General features: G+C 54.0%; 1 protein-coding gene across 2 annotated transcripts; it reads left to right on the top strand.

The window, feature by feature from the left end:
• Positions 1 to 6,358: 6,358 nt before the first annotated feature.
• On the top strand, positions 6,359 to 18,060 carry COPZ2 (COPI coat complex subunit zeta 2). 2 transcript variants are annotated; one of them, XM_065422735.1, is made up of 9 exons: positions 6,359 to 6,478; positions 7,558 to 7,626; positions 9,497 to 9,578; positions 10,287 to 10,378; positions 10,802 to 10,857; positions 11,524 to 11,601; positions 12,455 to 12,506; positions 15,704 to 15,742; positions 18,013 to 18,060. In XM_065422735.1, the coding sequence occupies exons 1-9, from the start codon at positions 6,359 to 6,361 to the stop codon at positions 18,058 to 18,060; spliced, it is 636 nt and encodes a 211-aa protein (XP_065278807.1). The 2 variants fall into 2 exon arrangements, with proteins under 2 accessions (XP_065278807.1, XP_065278806.1); XM_065422734.1 differs by having other exon boundaries at positions 7,552 to 7,626.
• The last annotated feature ends 965 nt before the right edge of the window (positions 18,061 to 19,025 follow it).

The raw sequence follows: 19,025 nt of genomic DNA, 5'->3' as shown, positions 1-19,025 counted from the left end.
AGATTGGTTTTGCAGCTGCCTTTTGTGTGAGTTAGAGGCTGAAAGCCTGGAGAAACATTTGTGAGTATGACCCTGAGAGCGAGAGAAGGAGGTTTTTGGGGTACAGAGCTCACTGGAGAGGCAGACTTGGTGATTTCTGAGCAAGGAACCTGCTTTCTGTTCGTCTCTGCTGTCTGCAGGTGAACAGGACTTTGGGTGCATGGTATACAAGCCCGAGCAACGAGGACAAAGCTGACACAGGTGGGCCATCGAGCACATACATAAGCCTACATAAGCCGGCTAATTCCGGAAGGTTAGATGTAAACTCCTCCTAGACTGTTAGGAGCAGAAGGTGGAAGATGGATTTCCCCTAGACTAGCAATCAGGTCTCTGATTTCACATGCAGCCTCAGTGTCAGGGTAATTAGGGTGTCAACCCCACTGGGGTTAACCACATTTACAAAGAGGAAGGGAAACAAAACTTCTCTCCAGCAAGCCAGTCCCCTGAGCAGCAAAGCAACTGTGACTGCATGGAATTCAATTCTCCCCGCAGCATAGAGAGTCCTACATAGAAAGGAAGTGCAGAAGAGGGGGTGTTTGATGCAATCCGATCTAGTTGTCCCTGAATGGATTTATTTTTAGTTTCGTTTCTGAGCTATTTGAAGGGAGTTGCGAATGTCCAAGTCATGTGATGATTGATTAACCGCTGTGACTGCTCCCCGCATTGGTCTGCACTCTTCAGAGTTAATCTGATTTGGGGACACTAAGAAGCAGCCAAGAAAGGAATTCTATGCCCCTGATCCTGGAATCCAAGCCGTGCAGCTGGAATCCTAGCGACCACACGCAGGCCCCATGAAATCAATGGCCAGGGGCCTGCCCACACAAATCAGCTGGCAGGATCGGGACAGAGCGCTACAATGATTATTATTTGTAATACCGTAGCAGCTAGTCCTGGATCAGGGCCTCACTGCGCTAGGCACTGTACAAACACAGAACGTAAAGACGGTGCCTGCCCCCAAGAGCTGACAATCTAAGCATCCGTGATACTGCCCAGTCGGGTTTATTTGAACCTCAAGTATCAGAGAACCTTGTTTGGGGGAGGGATAGCTCAGTCGTTTGAGCATTGGCCTGCTAAACCCAGGGTTGTGAGTTTCAATCGTTGAGGGGGCCACTTAGGAATCTGGGGCAAAAACCAGTACTTGGTCCTGCTAGTAAAGGCAGGGGGCTGGACTCAATGTCCCTTCCAGTTCTATGAGATATAGGTATATCTCCATATTTTATTTATTTGTTTATCCAAAATAGGATCATGGCCCACAATACTCACCAATTGCACTGAATAGTCTCAATTCCTTGCACCCTCCTCTGTCCAGATTAATTCAGTTTTCCCCATGCCAATCAGACAGTTGAGGTTTGGCTGCAAATCATATAATTTACGCCTTTCCCTATTGCCTTGCTCCGGTATCATTTACTATATTATATAGAGAGGGTTTTGCTGGACTGGTCTAAACGGCCTAATGACACCTCTAAATGTGGGACTGGACTAATGAATTTAGTGAGGGGATGCCATCCGTTCAAATTCAGTCCGGATCAGTTGAGACTAAAAGTCATTATTACCTGCTGACAGCTGTTCAGTGGAATGAGTTTGGTGGGTCTCAACTCTTAGTCAATTTCCAATTAATAAGTGTCCCTCCATCACAAGCCCCTGTCTCAGAATGGACCCAAATTGGCCTTTTCTTAGCAGTCTCAAGAGAGAGAAAGAGGCCTCCGGCCCCTATAGCTGTTTATACATCACCTCTCACCAACGCTTACATTCATCAGGATATTTTTTTAAGGCTTCTGCTCTCCATCCTCTTTTCATGCACAAACGCCTTCATCTCCTGCACTGAGGTGCATGCCTGGTTTAAGGCCTAGGCCTTTTCCCACTGACATCAAGAGCAAAACTCCCCTGGACTTCAATAGGGCCGAAGCGAGCCCTTGCTAATTGATGCATCCCTTGCATTTTGCTCGGGGGATGGAAAGAGACAGCCAGCCTTCTTCAGAAGCAGCATGTGGCAGCCGGGAGTGAAAAGGTCGCAGCATGCTGCAGGAAACTGAAATCCCCACCAACTGGCTGCGTGGAGGGACAGCACAGCTTGGGTGCGAAGCCCTTAATAATAACAACCATACTTAGACACTTCTATAGCATGTTCTGGCCCCAAGTCTGTGCTGTGGAGCTGCAGCAGAGAGGAAGCAAGATTTTGGGTAGCCCGATGGGTCAGTGCAGCTCCTGGAGTAAGTAAGAACAGCGCCGGGACTGCTCTAATTCACAGTATCTGCCCCTCTGCCAGAGCACAGAGCGCTCCGCGACTTCCCCTGCTGTGCCCAGCACGCTCCCTTTGCAGTCTCTGGCACTAGGAGGGATGGGAGGCCGAGGGAGGCCTGCCTGTGCAACCCTCGGCTCATCTCGGCGCGAGGTAGAACTTTCCCAGGGGCTGGTCCAAGACTATCTCACACCTCCCCACTTTCTGTTCCAGGGACAAGGCGCATTTCTTTGACCCGCCTTCTCTAGCATGAACCCAGAGCAATGTGTCTATTTTCCAAATAAAACAAAACCCAGCCACGCTATGACATTCTGCTGCACACGCTTCTGCCCCTGGAAAGAGACAGGGAGAGGAAAGGCCACGATGCTAAATGAAGTAACTGGAAGGCGCTTGGATACTACAGTGATGAGCAATAGAAGAACCTCTATAGCACAGGACAGAATGGAATAGACCAAAAGCGTAGTTCCTCGGGAGGGGTGAAGTGATGTCGTTTATTGCTGGTGGCTTGTCCCCTAATCAACCCATCCCCAGCACGCGCGCGCACACAGACGGACACACACAGGTTAAAACCTTTCCATTGTCCTTTTTAACCCTTCAAGTCTGGAGTCTCCCGCACTGCAATATTTCCCAACCTTTCCCTCAACATCTCCCATCAGTTTCCAAACAGATCCAGACAACTGGACCCTCTACGTCTGACATCAGTATCTTTAGTAAGTTCATTAGGCCTCACGACAATGGAGGAGCTGCCCTGGGTTTGACTAAAACAGCTCCAAAGACATGGCGCCAGATTCAGATCATGCATAAGCAAGCCCAGGACCATTGACTTCCATGGAGCTTGCACGCATTTACCCAAACTGAACTTGGCCCAATACATTCCAGTGTTACAGGGCTTAAAGGCTGTAACGTGATGGGAACTGTGAGCCTAAACCTCTAATTCTGGCTCTGCCACTGACTCTTCCTGGGGACAATGGTACCTACTTAATTCACAGGGGCGCTGTGAGGCTATTTTAGATACTGTTTTCTGCATCTGACTATGAAAGGGGCTAGTATAAGTATAACCTACCGGTTCAGTGGCCTACATACGAGGATAAGAGCCTACTGTTGCTGCCAATTAATGGCTTTACTCCTTTAGCTCAAGTGGCAGAAGTCTGTGCATTTATTCCAGAGGGTCTTGCGTTCAATCCCCAGGGATGACCCATGTGGAGGCTGGGAAGTCATTGCAGCGGGTGACTCATACACAAAGAAAGACTTGGGTACACAGTGCAGGTTACCCTGAAAGTCGCGATGTGACAAGGACAGCGATCAATTGTTCTCCATGCCCAGCGAGGATACGACAAGAAGGGATCGGCTTGATTTGCAGCAAGGGAGATTTAGGTTAAATATTAAGAAACACTTTCTAGCTCCCAGGATAGTGAAGCTCTGGACTAGGCTTCCAAGGGAGGTTGTAAAATCCCCATCACTCGTGGGTTTTAAGAACAGGTTGGACAAACACCTGTCAGGGATGGCCTAGGGAGGGATAGCTCAGTGGTTTGAGTATTGGCCTGCTAAACCCAGGGTTGTGAACTCAGTCCTTGAGGGGACCATTTGAGGCAAAAAATCTGTCTGGGGATTGGTCCTGCTTTGAGCAGGGGGTGGGACTAGATGACCTCCTGAGGTCCCTTCCAACCCTGATATTCTATGATTTAAGCCTGCCCGACTGCGGGTGGATGGGTTAGATGTCTTCTTCAGATTCCTTCCAGCCCAACATTTCTATGATTCTACGTACAAGAGAATGGTACCAATCACTGTGAGATATAAAAGGGAAACTTACTGGAGGGGAGGAAAGAGCTTTTCCTCCACAGAGAAGAGTCATGGCTGGGCATTTTCTAAAGATGGGGGTGAATCCTACAGTCCTCGCTCGGGCAGAACTCCCAGACAGCAGTGGGAGTGAAGCCTCAGCAAAAGTCTGCAGGCTTCGTCTCTCGTGGGGGCACAGGCATTCTTGGAAATTCACTATAACAGCTTCAAAAGTTCAATGCTGAAAGGTGAAAATAAGGGCCACAGCCAAGGCCAGATTTGCAAAAGAGCCCATCACCCAGTCCTCAGGGCCAGCTTTTCAGCGGCCCCCTATTCTGACCCTCAGCACCCAACATGCTGGGAACTTTAGAGGATCTGTCCCCCAGTCACCAGTGCAGAAGTCTGTCTCCTTCCATCTCATCACTTGCGTGCAATCCCAAAGGTGACAGCAAACAAGGAAGTAAAACAGGTGGCATTTCTGTGAGTCATTGAGAAATCTAGCAAGCAACCCTGTTACACCATTTCAGCAGCGTCGGGGATGAGTAATGAGACTTGAATTACCTAATGTCAAAAGAGAGAGTTTGGTGTGTTGGGGTGTGTGTGGTGTGCGGCTGAATAGCCGGGTACAGCCAAAGAGCACAGAGGTGTGTGTCTTAGAGGGGGGCCCAGAGAAGGAGAGAATTGGTGGGATTACAGGAATGTGTCCTCTGTAATATTCCACTGTAATATTTGATGGTCGATGGCAGGACAACAGGTGCCGTCGAGAACCGACAAAGAAAGGATTAACGTTAGCGTGTCTGCTGCTGCTTCTGGTAGCAGTGCCAAAGGCAAATGCACAGACCACACTGAAAATGATTGCCCTTGAGGCTACTGCACCTGATCTTCTAATTCCCCTTTCAGATGTACACCCACCTACTCGGTCCAGCCCGCCAACCTGCTCCACAGGAATCAGAGCTACTTCCGGAGGCACGTGCAACGCATGCCATCCCATAGAGACTTCGCTCCCCAGACCCTCAGAATGCAGGAAGGAGGGAGAGAAACAGACGCTTCCCCGTGGAGCTATTCCAGAAAAGCCGTGATCTCTCCTGTCCCATCTGACCCCTGATGACAAGTGCCCTCCACCCAAAAGGCAGCACTCAGATACTGGGTGATTAGAGAGATCACCTTCACCAGTCACTAAACCTTCTGATCACCCCCATTTAAGTTCCCATAACCTGAAGCCCCAGCTCAGAGCGTATTACGGACGCCTGCCTGAGACGTCACACAACTGAGCACGCAGAACCCCATAACACCTTGATGCAGTCCCCATGCCTCTCCAGCCAGGCTGGTTCCTGTTCCTCCGCTATTAGCTCCCGTTTCTTACAAGCCATTTTCTCTCCTGTGCCAATCCCAGCCTGTTCCTGGGCCCGGCTGTGAGTATGCACAGACACACCCACCCACTCTCTCTTTCTCCCCATGCTCTGCCCTGGATTCTTCTTGCTTCCATGGTCCCCTCCACAGGTGACACAGAGGTCCCCTGAGTTTGAGCCGCCGGACCCAAGGGATCAGGTTAGCCGGGAGCTCTTCCACAGTGGAGCTAGAATCCTTATCTTCCCACGCCTGCTGCGAAGAGCCCCCATGTAGACACACCTCTGGGCCATCTGCCAGGCCTTCACCTTCCGCCTGCCCGCAACCCCAGGCGACACATACATAACTACATGGACTCACCTGAACCACCAGATCCTCCCATCTTCCCTGATATTTTTGGTGGGGGGACACAGCTCTCCAGATCACCCACATTGCTGCAGGCTGCCGTGGGGTCCCCCCAGATCCTTCCTATTATTGCAGGGTGCAGGGGGAAGCCCATTGAGGGAATAGCCCTCCCCCACTTTTCTCTATCTCTCCCCCCACCCCCATTGCTGACTGCAGAGGAGACAGCTTAATGTGTTGGGGGAAGGGGGGGAAATCACCTTAGGTCCCTCCATTATTTCTGAGTGTGGTGGGTGCGGGGGAGGCGCCTGATTTTAGCTACGAGCCCCCCTCATTATTGCAAGGCTGGTGGGGTGGGGGCAGGCTCTCGACTATTGCGGGTGGAGGGATCCCAGTTGGGGGGGGACCCCCGATTTCCCCCTCCCCCCGTTAGTGCAGGTTGCCCTGGGGGTCGCTCTCCTTAGATGGTCCAGTGGCGAGGGCAGCCCAGCCCCCCAGGACTGCAGCCCCCCCCCCAGCTACGCCCTTCGTACAGCTCCCAGGGGGCGCGGCGCGGCTGCCCCCCCCCGCGGTGCATGGGGCGGAGCGGCCCGGCCGAGCGCTCCGTGCAGCGGGATGCAGCGGGCCGAGGCCCGGCCACGTCAGCACCCCGAAGGGGCTGCCCTGGGGGGCGGAAGCGGCGGGGACCGGGCAGCTGCAGCAGCCGCGGGAGCCATGGACCCCACGAGGCTGTTGGTACGGGGGACTGCGGGGACGGGAGCGCGGGCGGCTCCCGGGGACCGGGGCTCCGCCAACTTCCCGGCCGCCGGGCAAAACTTTCTGCGCTGGCAGCTCCGGGGGCAGAGCCGGGGAGGGGACCCCCGGGCAAGAGCCAGGGGGGTTCCGGGAGGTTGCAGGGGGAGACCCCGGTGCGGGGAGTCCCAGGAGGCAGAGCCCCCGGGGCCGAAGAGATGGGGGCAGGGGGGACAGCGCTGGGGAAAAGGGCAGTGCCAGGGGGCTGGAGGGGAGCCTACTGCAGCAGCTGATCTCAGGGGGCCTGGGGCCAGGTCCCTGTGAACCGTCCCAGTCCAGGTTCTGTTACCAGGCCCATCTCTCAGCTCTGGTTCTGGTGCCAGGTCCCTGTGAACCGTCCCAGTCCAGGTTCTGGGGCCAGGCCCCTCTCTCAGTTCTGGTGCAAGGTCCTTGTGAACCGTCCCAGTCCAGGTTCTGTTACCAGGCCCATCTCTCAGCTCTGGTTCTGGTGCCAGGTCCCTGTGAACCGTCCCAGTCCAGGTTCTGGGGCCAGGCCCCTCTCTCAGTTCTGGTGCAAGGTCCTTGTGAACCGTCCCAGTCCAGGTTCTGGGGCCAGGCCCCTCTCTCAGCTCTGGTTCTGGGGCCAAGTCCCTGTGAACCGTCCCAGTCCAGGTTCCCGTGCCAGGCCCATCTCAGTCCTCTCGGCCCAGGTTCTGTGGTACACTTGGACTTGGACTCTGGAGCAGTCAGTGCATGACAGAACTTGGGTTTGGATGGACCCTTTCGCAGACCACCCCAGCCCTCAAATCCCCTCTGGCCCTGGGGCTCCGGCATGGAGCGGGGCCTTTGGCTTCACAGGGATGGAAGTGAATCAGAAGAAGGCCAGGCGCAGAGTGCCAGGCTTTCTGTGCGCTTTCACTGGGAGGAAACTGTGCTGTGGCCCCATTTCAGGGTCACTCGGGGATGGGGGGGAGGGGTTGCAGACCCAGTCCTGGGGCACGGGAGGCACCTGGGTTCTGGACATACCTTGGGGGCTGCTAGATGCAGCCTCTGGCTTCACGCTGTCCTTGTGTCAGTTTCAGGAGCCTTCCCTCTACACAGTCAAGGCCATATTCATCTTGGACAATGATGGACAGCGACTCTTAGCCAAGGTAAATGCCACCCACCTGCCCTAGAAGAAAACCCTAACCCCAGGTCTCTGGCCTCCCAGCAAGGTGGGCAAGACGCTCCTGTGGGGCGAGCAGCAAAGCCAGGGGCATCATGGCTTTATGGAGGCCTCTGCCCTTCCATGGCAGTTCTAGACAAGGTTAATTTCTCTTGTGCCGCAGCCTGGCGTGCTTTTAGGAGATGTATAAAGCTACCTGGGCAAAAGTTAAGTCCTTGGCCATATGGGCCAGCACAGAGGGCACCCACCAGGACTCCTGGGTTCTATTCTTGGCACTGTGTGGCCTTGGGCAAGTCATTTCACCTCTCTGTGCCTCAGGTTCTCCCATCTATAAAATGGGGGTGATGACACTCACCCTGCTCTCAGAAGCTCTTTGCTAACTCTAGCTGGGACGCATGCTAAGCACAGATCCAGTTGCAGGATTGGGTCCTGTGATTGTAATGTCCCCATGCTCATCTCCCAGCACCTGGAAGACTGCCACTGACCTGAGCCGGTAGACCTCCTCAAAACACATTTCCTCCAGGAGGCCTGTGTGCCCTGTAGGTACTTGCTAGATAAGGCAGCAACGTCATGAGCCTACAAGGCCTGTAAGACAATAGCTAACCTAGATCGTAAGTTACCACAAGAGAGAATGCTGCTGCAGTGACTGAACGGCTGACAGGTAACCACAAGATGCTAGTCTGTAGCAGTTTGGGATATTTTACATTAGGAACATCAGCAGATGTCTGACCACAAGAATGCCATGGTAACTAATTGACATATATGCTAATAAACTTGAGTTAATCTGACTAGTGACCTATGGGAGAAGGGTACCCCAACAGTAGCAGGGTGAGGAAATACAAACAAGGAAGAGGGGAGTATGCCTTAGGCATAGGGGTGTCAGCAGCCCAGCCTCTGAGCCTTGGGAGAGGCCAGGTGGACGACCACTGGTGGTGATAATAATTATACTACTGGGCATGATCTTGGGATAAGAACCTACCAAACCTCAGAGTGTAATCAATGTAATTAATACACAATCAATAGATCAGGCAACACCTATATACAGTTAAGTGTTAACACACACACACAAATCATGGAACTAACATGACAGGAAGCAAACAAAACCCATCAGTCACTTGCTTTGCTGTCTCCATTCCTCCCAGCCTTTGTTCAAATTATGAGCCTTGTCCTCATAGCTGTCTGTAAGACACCTGGCAAGTTCCCCATGTTAGCAGCATTTGCCGTTTTAAATGTTCACCCCAGACAGAATGGTATTTTCTGAGACCTCCGCTGAGTGGGCCGGGACTGCGTTATATACACTGGCTGGGTGTTGGGCTAGTTGATCTTTATAATTTCTTGCATCTGTGATTGTTATGGAAGCTCCCGGGGTAATGGACATTGATTGCGACTTCTAGGTTATTATGATTGGTATTGCGGTAGCATCTAAAAACCCCATTCATGGGTGAGGAGCCCGGGGGGGCTAGGTGCGAGAGACATACCAATGAGGGGAGTACATGGAACTAACACGGTACTGGTGGGCATGATAAGCAGCGATCTCATCACACCTCTCCGATGGCCAGGTTTTGAGGGCACCACTGCCCAGGCAAGTTTTAAGGAAAGAATTTGAAGCGGGACAATGAAGCGGCCTTGACTTGCTGAGATAAACAGTGATCCCAAACCTATTTACCTGACGATTTCCCAGCCACTCCAAACTGTTCTTGAACATGCCTGTCAGTATAGATAGCCTTTCTGGGGTCTCTGGATTGATTCTCTGTCCATGATTGGTTCCATCTAGCCAAGCTCTCCTTCCTTTTTCTGCCTGTCCCATTGGCTGGGTCCCATGGCTGCTCTAACTCCTTTGTTCCCGTCCCCTGCAGTACTACGACGACACCTTTCCATCCACGAAAGAACAGAAGACCTTTGAGAGGAGTGTTTTCGATAAAACCCACAAAACTGACAGTAAGTAGCTGAGTTTTGGGTAGGGGACCAGAAGATGGAGAGGAGGGTTTTCCTATATGTTCCTGCAGGCCACTGGCTGTTTATATCGCTAGGTGCTACTTGAAGTTTGCCGGCAGTTGTGCATCCCTTGGGTTATGTGATAACGTCTTTCTCCCACTGGCATTGCAGTCCAGGGAGGGGTCACGATATTGACGATAACACCCTGGAGGTGATCATCTCAGATCACTCCAAAGAATAGCACAAGGACGCTGGCAAGGCCTGTACAACATCTCATGTCACGCAACCGCTGGCCCAGGAGGTTGACAAGCGGAGCTTGCAACACCTGAGACGAGGTCTTTAGTTCAGCCCCGTGCCGTTTACGATACTGCGTCCAAGGGTGGGTAGGAAGCTGTAAGACGTGGAGAGGCTTCAGGAGTCCCAGAATGCACTGGGGCCGTCACAGTCACTTGCTGGCAAATCAGAAGCAGCATTGCCATGCTGGGCTCACTGGACTGTTGATGGCGAAAGGAGACGACCAGGAACTTAAAGCATTTGATGGCCCTCCCATGGTGTGGATGCTCCATCCGCTGCCCTGCTGTAGGGGTGAGCCAGGTTTCCCGTCCCATCTCCCCGTCTGGACGGCCTGTTCTTACGTTACAGAGATCTGTGCTCAGCGCCAGCCTAACACCGCCTCCTTCCCCCCCTTCTCCTTCCCTCCCGTTGTGTCAGGTGAGATCGCCTTTCTGGAGGGGCTGACCATTGTCTATAAAAGCAGCATCGACCTCTTTTTCTACGTGGTGGGGAGTTCCCAGGAAAATGAGGTAACTCCCTGGGGCCCGCTCCTCCCAGAGGATAACAGAGCGGGAGGGCCCGCTTGCTGCTGGGAGTTTCTTCTCTTTCCCCGCTCACCCTGTCCTGTGGGAGAGAGGCGCTCCGTTCCCACTCACCGGGTCCTGCACATGGACGGCCCTTCACGTCCTCAGGCCCTGCCCCGGCTCTGTCTGCCCTTGCCCTGCCCCACAGGGGTTTGAGGGGGGATTTGTCTCCTCTTCCCTGACGTGCCCGATGCATGTTCCTAGGAGACTTGTGGACGCTGTAGCCATGGCTTTCTGTCCAGCTGCCAGTAATACGATTGCTGTCTGTCAGGCACCCTGAGACCCAGGGGCTGCTGGGAGAGCGTGGGAGGGAGGGCCCTGTGGGCAGCTCTGCGCCGCGTTGATCCATGTCTCTTTCTCCTCCTTTAGCTGATGCTAGTGGCAGTTCTCGCCTGTCTCTTCGACTCCCTCAGTCACATGTTACGGTGAGTGCATGGCGACGGCCAGAGCTCCCTATCCTATCTAGCAAGATTGCCCAGGGATAGGCTCCAGGGTCCCAAACTGGCTCTAATAACATCAGCCCTTTGCATTGTCTCAAAGCCCTTTACCCACACGAAGGAATCAAGCCTGAAAGCCTGGGGTACGGGCAGTGCCTAGCACACCATGGGTGCTAGCAGAATACCTCAATAGCAGCCCACTGTGGGGTGGCTGCTATGCTCTCCATTTTACAGATGGGGAAACTGAGGCACAGAGAGGGAAAGTGACTCACCCAAGGTCACCCAGAGACTCAGTGGCGACGCCCAGGAGTCCTGACTCCTATTCCACGCTGTAACCACTAGATCGCACCTGCTCTTGTTGCTGGAAGGGAACCCAGGAGACCTGGCTCCCAGCTGATTGCTCTCAGCATGAGACCCCCGTATGCTAGGCATGCCGTAGAGCTGGAGACCAGTTCCCGCTGCAGGGCCTTGGAATGAGACAGCGGGTGTCACCTTTCCCCCAACACATGAGGCCCTCTGGTCTCCTGAGCAACTGGGAGGAAAAGGGGGCTGGGAGTGGGGGGAGGTCTCAGGGCTCCGGAGCAGTGCCGGGTCTGGGTGCTGGTGCTACGGAGCGTCCCAAACTCTCACCGGCTCATACTGTCTTGCCCTCAGGAAGAACGTAGAGAAGCGCTCCCTGCTGGACAACCTGGACGGGGTGTTCCTCGTGGTAGATGAGATCGTCGACGGGGGGTGAGGCACCATGTGCAGTTGCTCTCTGGGGCTTCGCTCGGAGCTGGGGCGGGGAAGAGAGGGAGAGGGCAGATGGGCTAGTCAGGCACTGAGGGGAGAGAGGCCAAAAGCCTGAAGGTCCTGGGAGGACGAAGGAGGCGTCAGAGCTAAGGTTCCCAGTACAGTGTTGGGTGCGGGCCGGCGGCTGGCTCAGGGCACGAACCTTCCATCTCTGGGTCTCCAGTTCAAATCTAGCCCATGTCGGTAGTAACCCAGAGCCTTTACCATCTGGTGGCTGCTGATGGCCAACGTGAACTGAGTTTGGCAAGTCTCAATCCAGCCCCCAGTGGACCAACCACAGCCACTGTCGGCGCTAGCCGACCCCTTTGTCAGCCGAGTACCGAACAGGCCAACGGAACTTCACACCCACCGCTAACACCACGACCCGGTTCTTACATCGCGCACCTTGCTGTCCAGAGCTCTCAAAGCGCTTTGCAAAAGAGGGCAGTATCACCACCCCCATTTTACAGATGGGGAAACTGAGGCACAGCGAAGGGAAAGTGACCTGCCTATGGCCACTCAGCAGGCCAGTGTGGGAATTGAACCCACATCTCCTGAGTCCCAGTCCAGTGCCCTATCAGAGCTGAGGTGCGCTGGTGGGGAGGGGGGAAAAGCTTGCCCTGCTAGGGCCTATGCTGTACCCGTTCCTGGGGCAAGGAGAGGGGGTCAGTTTCCACGGCTGACCATCTGGCCCCTTGCCCCAGCTCAGAACTCACGTCCCATTTTGTAGCAATGGGGAGCAAACGCACCATGAAAGCGCCCTTAAGAGAGCTGTGCTCTGATTGGAAAATCCCATTACTCCCCCTGGTCCTAGGGTGATTCTGGAGAGCGATCCTCAGCAAGTGATCCAGAAGGTGAACTTCAGGGTGAGTGCTTCCCGCTGCTCCCCTTCACTTCTCTGCCCTTGGAGCCCTCTGCTTTAATCTCCCTCTTTAACTCTCTCCACCCCAGACGGTCTCGGAGCCTGCGGCGTACGGGTTTGTTCTCTTTGATTACATCGCCAGTAACTCAGAGCAAAGTGAATCCGTGCCTGCCAGCGGCGGCAAATAGGCAGCGGCCAGCTGGGAAGCAGGTGTGAGGTCACTTCCTTCTAAGCATGTCACACGTGGCCCCGCTACGTGGCCGTGGGCTAGCTGGGTAGGTCACGCCCTCTTCTGCATGCCACGGGTGACTTTGGAGTGGCTGTCAGGCTTGGAGAGATTCTGTTTTCTTATTCATTGTTAGTTTCTGCTCCATCCCCAAATCTTTAACAAACAAAACTGACAGAGGGAGCGGGAAGGGACAGATTTTCACACGGACCCAGCACCCAACATCTCCCATTTAGGCACCTAAACAGAGCTGCTGGGCTTTGAGCACTTTTTAAAATGTTCCCAGTAGGATACCGTACTCTCATAGAGAACTAGAGTCTCCTGCTGCCTTCAACGGTATCGGACAGATATGATTATGGAATATTAACGATGGCACATGATTTTTATCAACAAACCTATTGCAAATCTCAACTGTTGCTAGCTTTTGACTAACTAGCAAGGAGTATCCACGTTTATTTCCGGCCAGGACGGAGTTTGTTGATAAAAATATTGTAAAAAAACAAAGTTCTCCTAAATAAACATCAAGTGCCTTCAAAATGGATTGAAGCTAATTGGATCGTTCCAAGCCTGGAGTAGCCGTGTGTGCTTGCTTCTGGGGTTGTCCCATTTGAACTCTGGGCTCAAGGAGAGATCTAAGCAACGCTAACAGAGTGAGAATTTCGCTGCCTGCTAAGGAGTTTTCAGCAATACCCATTTGTACTGAGGTTGTCCCCGTACAAAGTTCACGTCAAGGCGTAGCTGGGTCCCGAACCTTGTGGGGTTACGGTATAACAACTCTGCCCATGACGCGGTTATCTAGTCATTACCAGCTTCTGACATGGTTGTCCTGCTGTTGGATGGTCTAACTGAGTAGATGTAATCAAATTAACCAGTCGTCCTGCCTCCCAGGAGGATATCCTAGAGCACACTGCACGGGCAGTCCTGTGCACTAACAGCTAAGGCATTGTCGGATAGCCAGCAGAGTTTCCCAGCATGCACTGTTGTATGGTGGGGGTGGAAAATCCAGCATGGTTGCCACAGGGCACACAGGGCTCCGTGAACACACTGAGTTACATTAGCTGTGCGCTGTCCGCTGAGCACGTCCAGAGCTACGCTTGCCGTGCTTGGACCAGGGCCTAACTCGGAAGCAAAGGGGAGAAGTAGAACTGTCCCAAGCAAGACTTGCCTCTTCCACAGCAACTGATCTGTACTGATGCAATGGGAGCATGTGAGCCCAGAGCTGCCCGGGCATGTCATTAGCCAGAGCGGAGGCGGTTGTTCTATTTGAGAACAGAGTAAACAAATACAGCGGACACGCCAGCCGCATGGCGTTTCCTAATCCAGCTCCCCCCAAGATTGTTGGAAACAGCTGTGACGGGAGGCGCTGCTCTCTCTGGCGCGCTCGGTGTTTGCGTAACACAAGCCCTGGGCTGATAGCGGCGTGGCCACAGGCAGCTGGGAAGGAGAACAGCATTCCACCGCCGTGATGTCACTCCAAGGGGCTCCAGGGGGCTGAGCCGTGGACTGCAGGGCAGCTGAGCGAACCTTCATCAGGGTTTCTCTTGCAATGCGCCTGTGTGGGGGCCAATAAGAATAACCGTCGTAATGTCGTGCACGGCTCTGTCTGAGGATCCCAAAGTGCTTCACCTCATAAAACTCCCATAAGGCAGGGGAGGGCTCTGCCGGGCTCACTCCACTCATGGCTGAAATGCAGCCACCTCCGGGGTGGAACGTGGCAGCTGTTTTAACAGCCGCCCAGCACAACAGGAAGTGCAGCCTGTTTCATTCAGATGAACCTACAGAGGGAAATTAGGACACGATCACCTGACTGGGAACAAGGCCAGGTCATTGGGGTTAATGCCCCGAAGTGCCTACGGGTCTTTAATGCTGGCAAACAGTCAGAATGACCTCAGGTTTGTGTGTTGCCCCAAATCTGACTCTCCAGAGAATAGCTCACCCTAGCCTCAGTGTAGCAGGGTCCCTGCTGGGCCCACCTGGCTCCTGCCCCCGCTGGGCTGAGAAAGTCACTCAGAGTCCTTCGTTGCAGTGCTCACCTGGTGCTTTATTTTACAAGTAGTGCTCCCACCACCTTTTCACCACAATACACACAATCCCTTTCTGCTTGTCTACCAGCAGGAGAGAGGGGACAAGCTACTCCCCCTCTTCCCAGCTCCAGTCCTGGCTTCCGGCCCCTGGGGCTTTTATCCAGCCCCATCCTGATGAGGCAGCAGCTGTTCCAGCTTCCCCAGTTAAGGCCAGGTGATCCACCCATCTCCAACTCACCTCCCTTAATTGGAGCTGGAGTGACAAAGGGTTGGCTTAGCAGCTTTCTGCTTAGCACCCTGTCACACTCAGGCATTGGCTTTAGGGCCTTGCTAAGGAATGAGGCAAGCAAGTCCCTATGAGTGCTTTTGAAAAATCTCATGCAGGGTCCCCCATCCAAGTGCTGAGCCAGCCTGCATCTACCTAGCTTCCTTGTAGTGATGGGATCCCAAAGCAGGTGGCCTGGCTGTAGGCAAAGGCGCATGCAGACGCGCTAGCGCCCTTGGGGAGCGGTGCAGGCACGCACACCCTAGCACAGCACCCATCACGTCTAGTGGAGGGGAGCTTGCCCTCCAGCCTGCGTGATCTCCCCCCCACGCACGCAGCCCAGCCCCAAGCTGCACCTACACAGAACGGCCACCCACGCTTCAGCCCTCGCTGCCAGCCTGCACCTCCCGCCAAGCCAAGGCAAGAGGCTGCAGCTCAGAAAGGCGCAGCCTGGAGAGAGCCAGGGAAGCCGCAGGTTGGTTTCTGCGCCTCCCTTCGGGCTGCCCCGGGTTAGCTCCCACTCTGCCTCCTGGCCATTGTCACCTGCACCATGAACGCACTATAAATTATCCGAGCCCCTCTGATCTGCTCCCCCCATGTACCCTGTCTGATCCATCAACTCGCTCCCATCCCCGTCCCCCAGCCATCTCCCTCCTTAAACCTCCCTGTCCTTTTCCTTCCTTTAGGTGGACGACAGCCCTCTGTCTGAGCAAAGCGTTGCCCAGGTAAGGGTCCCAGGACTCCCCTTTCCTCTCTGGGGGCTGGCATGGGAGGGCAGCTCCTGGGCAGTGGAGGAGGCCTGGTGAAGTGACTGCCCCTGGGGCATCAGCCTGGAGGAGATAGACACCGTGCGCTGCAGGGATCAGCTCCAGGGCACACTGCTAGCCATTGGGAGCGCCCTGGCAAGGCTGTCACACAAGGAGGAGTAGTGGGTATTCTATAGTCCCAGTCCCTGGGGGCACCCAGACCCTTAGAGGGGTTCTTCTACCCCTTGGGGCTGTCTGCACGGAGGGGTTTGTCGGAATCCCTTGCACCTGTAGCATCAGTACAGCACCTCCCAACATTGGGAGCTGTCAGCCTTTAAATCACCAGGTCCCACTCACAGCAGTGTGTCAATATCCCTTTCCGTGGCCAAAGACGTTTCCGTGCCCCCCGTGATGTGTATCTTTAGCCCCATTTAAAGGCCTTGTGGCACGGAGAGGTGAAGTGAATTGGCCAAGTTCGCACAGCATGTCAAACGCAGGAGAGGGAACTCACCAGTCCTGATTTTTAATCTTCTGCTCTAACCCCCCAGCCGACACCCACCTCCCTCTAGACTAGAACCCCGGAGTCCTGACTCCCAATCACCAGACCACACTCCCCTTCCCGAGCCAAGAACAGAACCCAGGCGTCCTGACTCCCAATTCCCGCACTCTCACCACTAGGCAACACTTTGGGGGTGGCCGGGAGGCCGGGAAAACATTGGAATGGAAATGTGCTATGCCTGGAACTCACGTGCCGCTAGCAGGCTTGGCTCTGCTGCGTCCAGCCTTGTAACAACGCGCCCGAGCGCCCACAGCAGGTTTGTGAGTCGGCAGACCAAGCCCCCAGCTCCACCTGGTTCCTCAGATAGCCACTCAGGATGGGGCAAGGTGAGTGGGTGGCTTGGAGACAGGGCGTCCCTCTCTGGGCAGGCTCCTTACATCACATGCTGGGCGGGGGGAGGGGGAGTTCTCCAGGCTGCTGGAAAGACAGGGTCTGCCGGGGAGTATCAGCAGGAACCTTGCGATGCCCCTCATGCGCTCTCTCCTTGCAGGTCTTTCTGTCTAGACTAATCCCGTCAGCATGAGCCCTGCGGCTGGGCTGTCCGTGTCTAACCCAGCACTAACCACCTTCTCACGCCAGGCCGAGTAAGTGCCTCCCACAGCTGGGCCCCTCTCTGCACATGCCTCTGTTGCCTGTGGCTGCAGCACCCAAGTCACTTCCCTTAACCCCTTCCTTCCCTCACCTCCAAAGACCCAGCTGGAAAACACCTCCTTGCCCCGGTGTCGGCTCTGTATACACAGTGCAGCCAGTGCGTGCTGTGCCCACTCACCTTGGTGCATGGCTGGCATCATACCACTCGTAGGGAATTGCCTCTCTCTTCTGTACTAATTCCCCTCGTCCCAGGGGGCTTAGCGCGTTTCCACCCATAGACACGCTCAGCTGTGCAAGTTGCCGGGTGGTCAGGACGGCTGGACGGAGAAGCCCATTTGAGATTGAGGGTGGGGTGGCTAAAAAATTATATTAAACCATGACTAGAGTTGCCTGGGTTCTTTGACAGTACGTGGTCACCTGTTGTAATGGTCCCAACCACCGGATTCCCTTTCCTGGCTGCTAAACGCCCTCTGTGGTAGGTAATTGGCATGTGTCTCCAGGGTGATCACAGCTTGGAGTGCCCAGTAAGGTCTAAAGCCAGTTCCCATCAGCACTGATGTCTTTGCTCCTTGGAAAAAAATCTACCCTCTACGTTGGATCAGGAACGGTATTTGGTGGACAGGTGCGAGGGGCCTGGTTTTAAACACCTGCTGATTGGTGCTTAGTGTCCAGGATGCCGACTGAGGCTAAAATGGGGTTCCCGGACATACCTAACTCCTAGAATGGAGTTTGCTGGCTCGGGTAGAGCCCTCTTCAGCTGTAGAAATAAACAGGCAGAAGGAGCTAATTCACCCCCTTCTCAGGAGCCCTTGCTACACAGGTGCCACGCCTGCTGTATCGAAGAGGCACATCTGCCACCTAGTGGCTGTTTGAGGGAAATCAGGATGCAAACCACCCTGCTTGTCTCATGGAGAATCAGAAATCTCCCTCTCTTGAATGGGGCAGGTTTATGTTGGCACCAAATGGGTCTCTTGGTGCCCGTGAAGGAGTCCTGCTGAGGTCATATGGAGTCGTAATCCATTTGCAGAATCCCTGAGGCTGTGGGGCTTAATGTCTCTCTGTTTTTCTTCTCCTTTCCCTCCCCCCACTTCCTTAATAGGTTCTGCAATCTGCCAAAGAGCAAATTAAATGGTCCTTATTAAAGTGAACGTCCCAGAGGAGAGCGCCTGGATCCTCCCGATTGGATGGGTCTGAACTGCGACGGCAAATGATTCCTCGCCTTATTCGATTAGCCGTTTGCAAATTGGCATGAAAAGTCTGATCAAAGCTTTTGGGTAGGATGCAAGATGGCTGACATTGGCCGCGCCTCCTGGGGGAACTCCAGCCTTCCACGGACACGGGTTTAAACCCGGTCTTGGTACCATGAAATTCTCTGCATGCTAAAGGGGAGGGTGGGGGTTGGGAGAATTAACTGGTTAACAGACCAAATTCTGTTCAGTGTAAGAGGAGTGATGTCGATGGGGTTATTTCAGATTGACAATGGTGTAACAGAGAGCAGAACATGGCCCAAGATCCATAAAGAACTCCAGAACTATTACTATTATTTAAGGACTGAATAGGCGGATTGATCATTTGTAGTTACACCACCTAAAGCGCTGCGTGAGAGTCAATTAGAATTTGTTTGGTACTAGCAGAGCCAGAACATACCCTAGTTGAATCTTCAGTTTCACCAGTAAAGAGCTGGCTCCTTCTTTTGCAGGGCTGTTACTAGTGCCGGCACACTTGTTGATCAACACAGCGAGCCAATGCTCGCTTGCTCCTCAGTGAGGGTCGGGCCCTACAGACACCGCCCGAGACTTTCAAAACCATAGGAAGGGATTTGCATGCCCTTTTCTCATTCAAACAAATGGGGCTTGGGCATCCAGGTTGCCCTAGGCTCTTTAGAATATTTCAGCCACTTCCAAAATCTCTTCCGCTGTCTCCCAAGGCAACCAGCGCTTTGATCCCTTTTGGGGATGGCCATGCCTGTGCAGTGGGTCGGCGTGAAGTAAGTGCCACTGTCACATCCTCCCACCTGCAGGGTGGGGATGAGTGCACAGGAATCATTGTCACCCTGTCAGAGTAAGATTCAAAACATCCCAATGACGACCACTAATAACCCCCCCAAACTCT

The sequence above is a fragment of the Emys orbicularis genome, chromosome 25, assembly GCF_028017835.1.
Source record: "Emys orbicularis isolate rEmyOrb1 chromosome 25, rEmyOrb1.hap1, whole genome shotgun sequence".
Classification (NCBI taxonomy): Eukaryota; Metazoa; Chordata; order Testudines; family Emydidae; genus Emys; species Emys orbicularis.
Note: the sequence above shows the minus strand (reverse complement) of the source record. Positions and strands in the feature narration are given on the sequence as shown.

What these genes read in the sequence shown, in the direction of transcription:
- COPZ2 (XM_065422734.1), top strand. Translation starts at nt 6,359, where the DNA reads ATGCAGCGGGCCGAGGCCCGGCCACGTCAGCACCCCGAAGGGGCTGCC. An exon ending in GACAGCGACTCTTAGCCAAG is followed by an intron (nt 7,627 to 9,496) that starts GTAAATGCCACC and finishes CGTCCCCTGCAG; the next exon opens with TACTACGACGACACCTTTCC. An exon ending in TCCAGAAGGTGAACTTCAGG is followed by an intron (nt 12,507 to 15,703) that starts GTGAGTGCTTCC and finishes TCCTTCCTTTAG; the next exon opens with GTGGACGACAGCCCTCTGTC.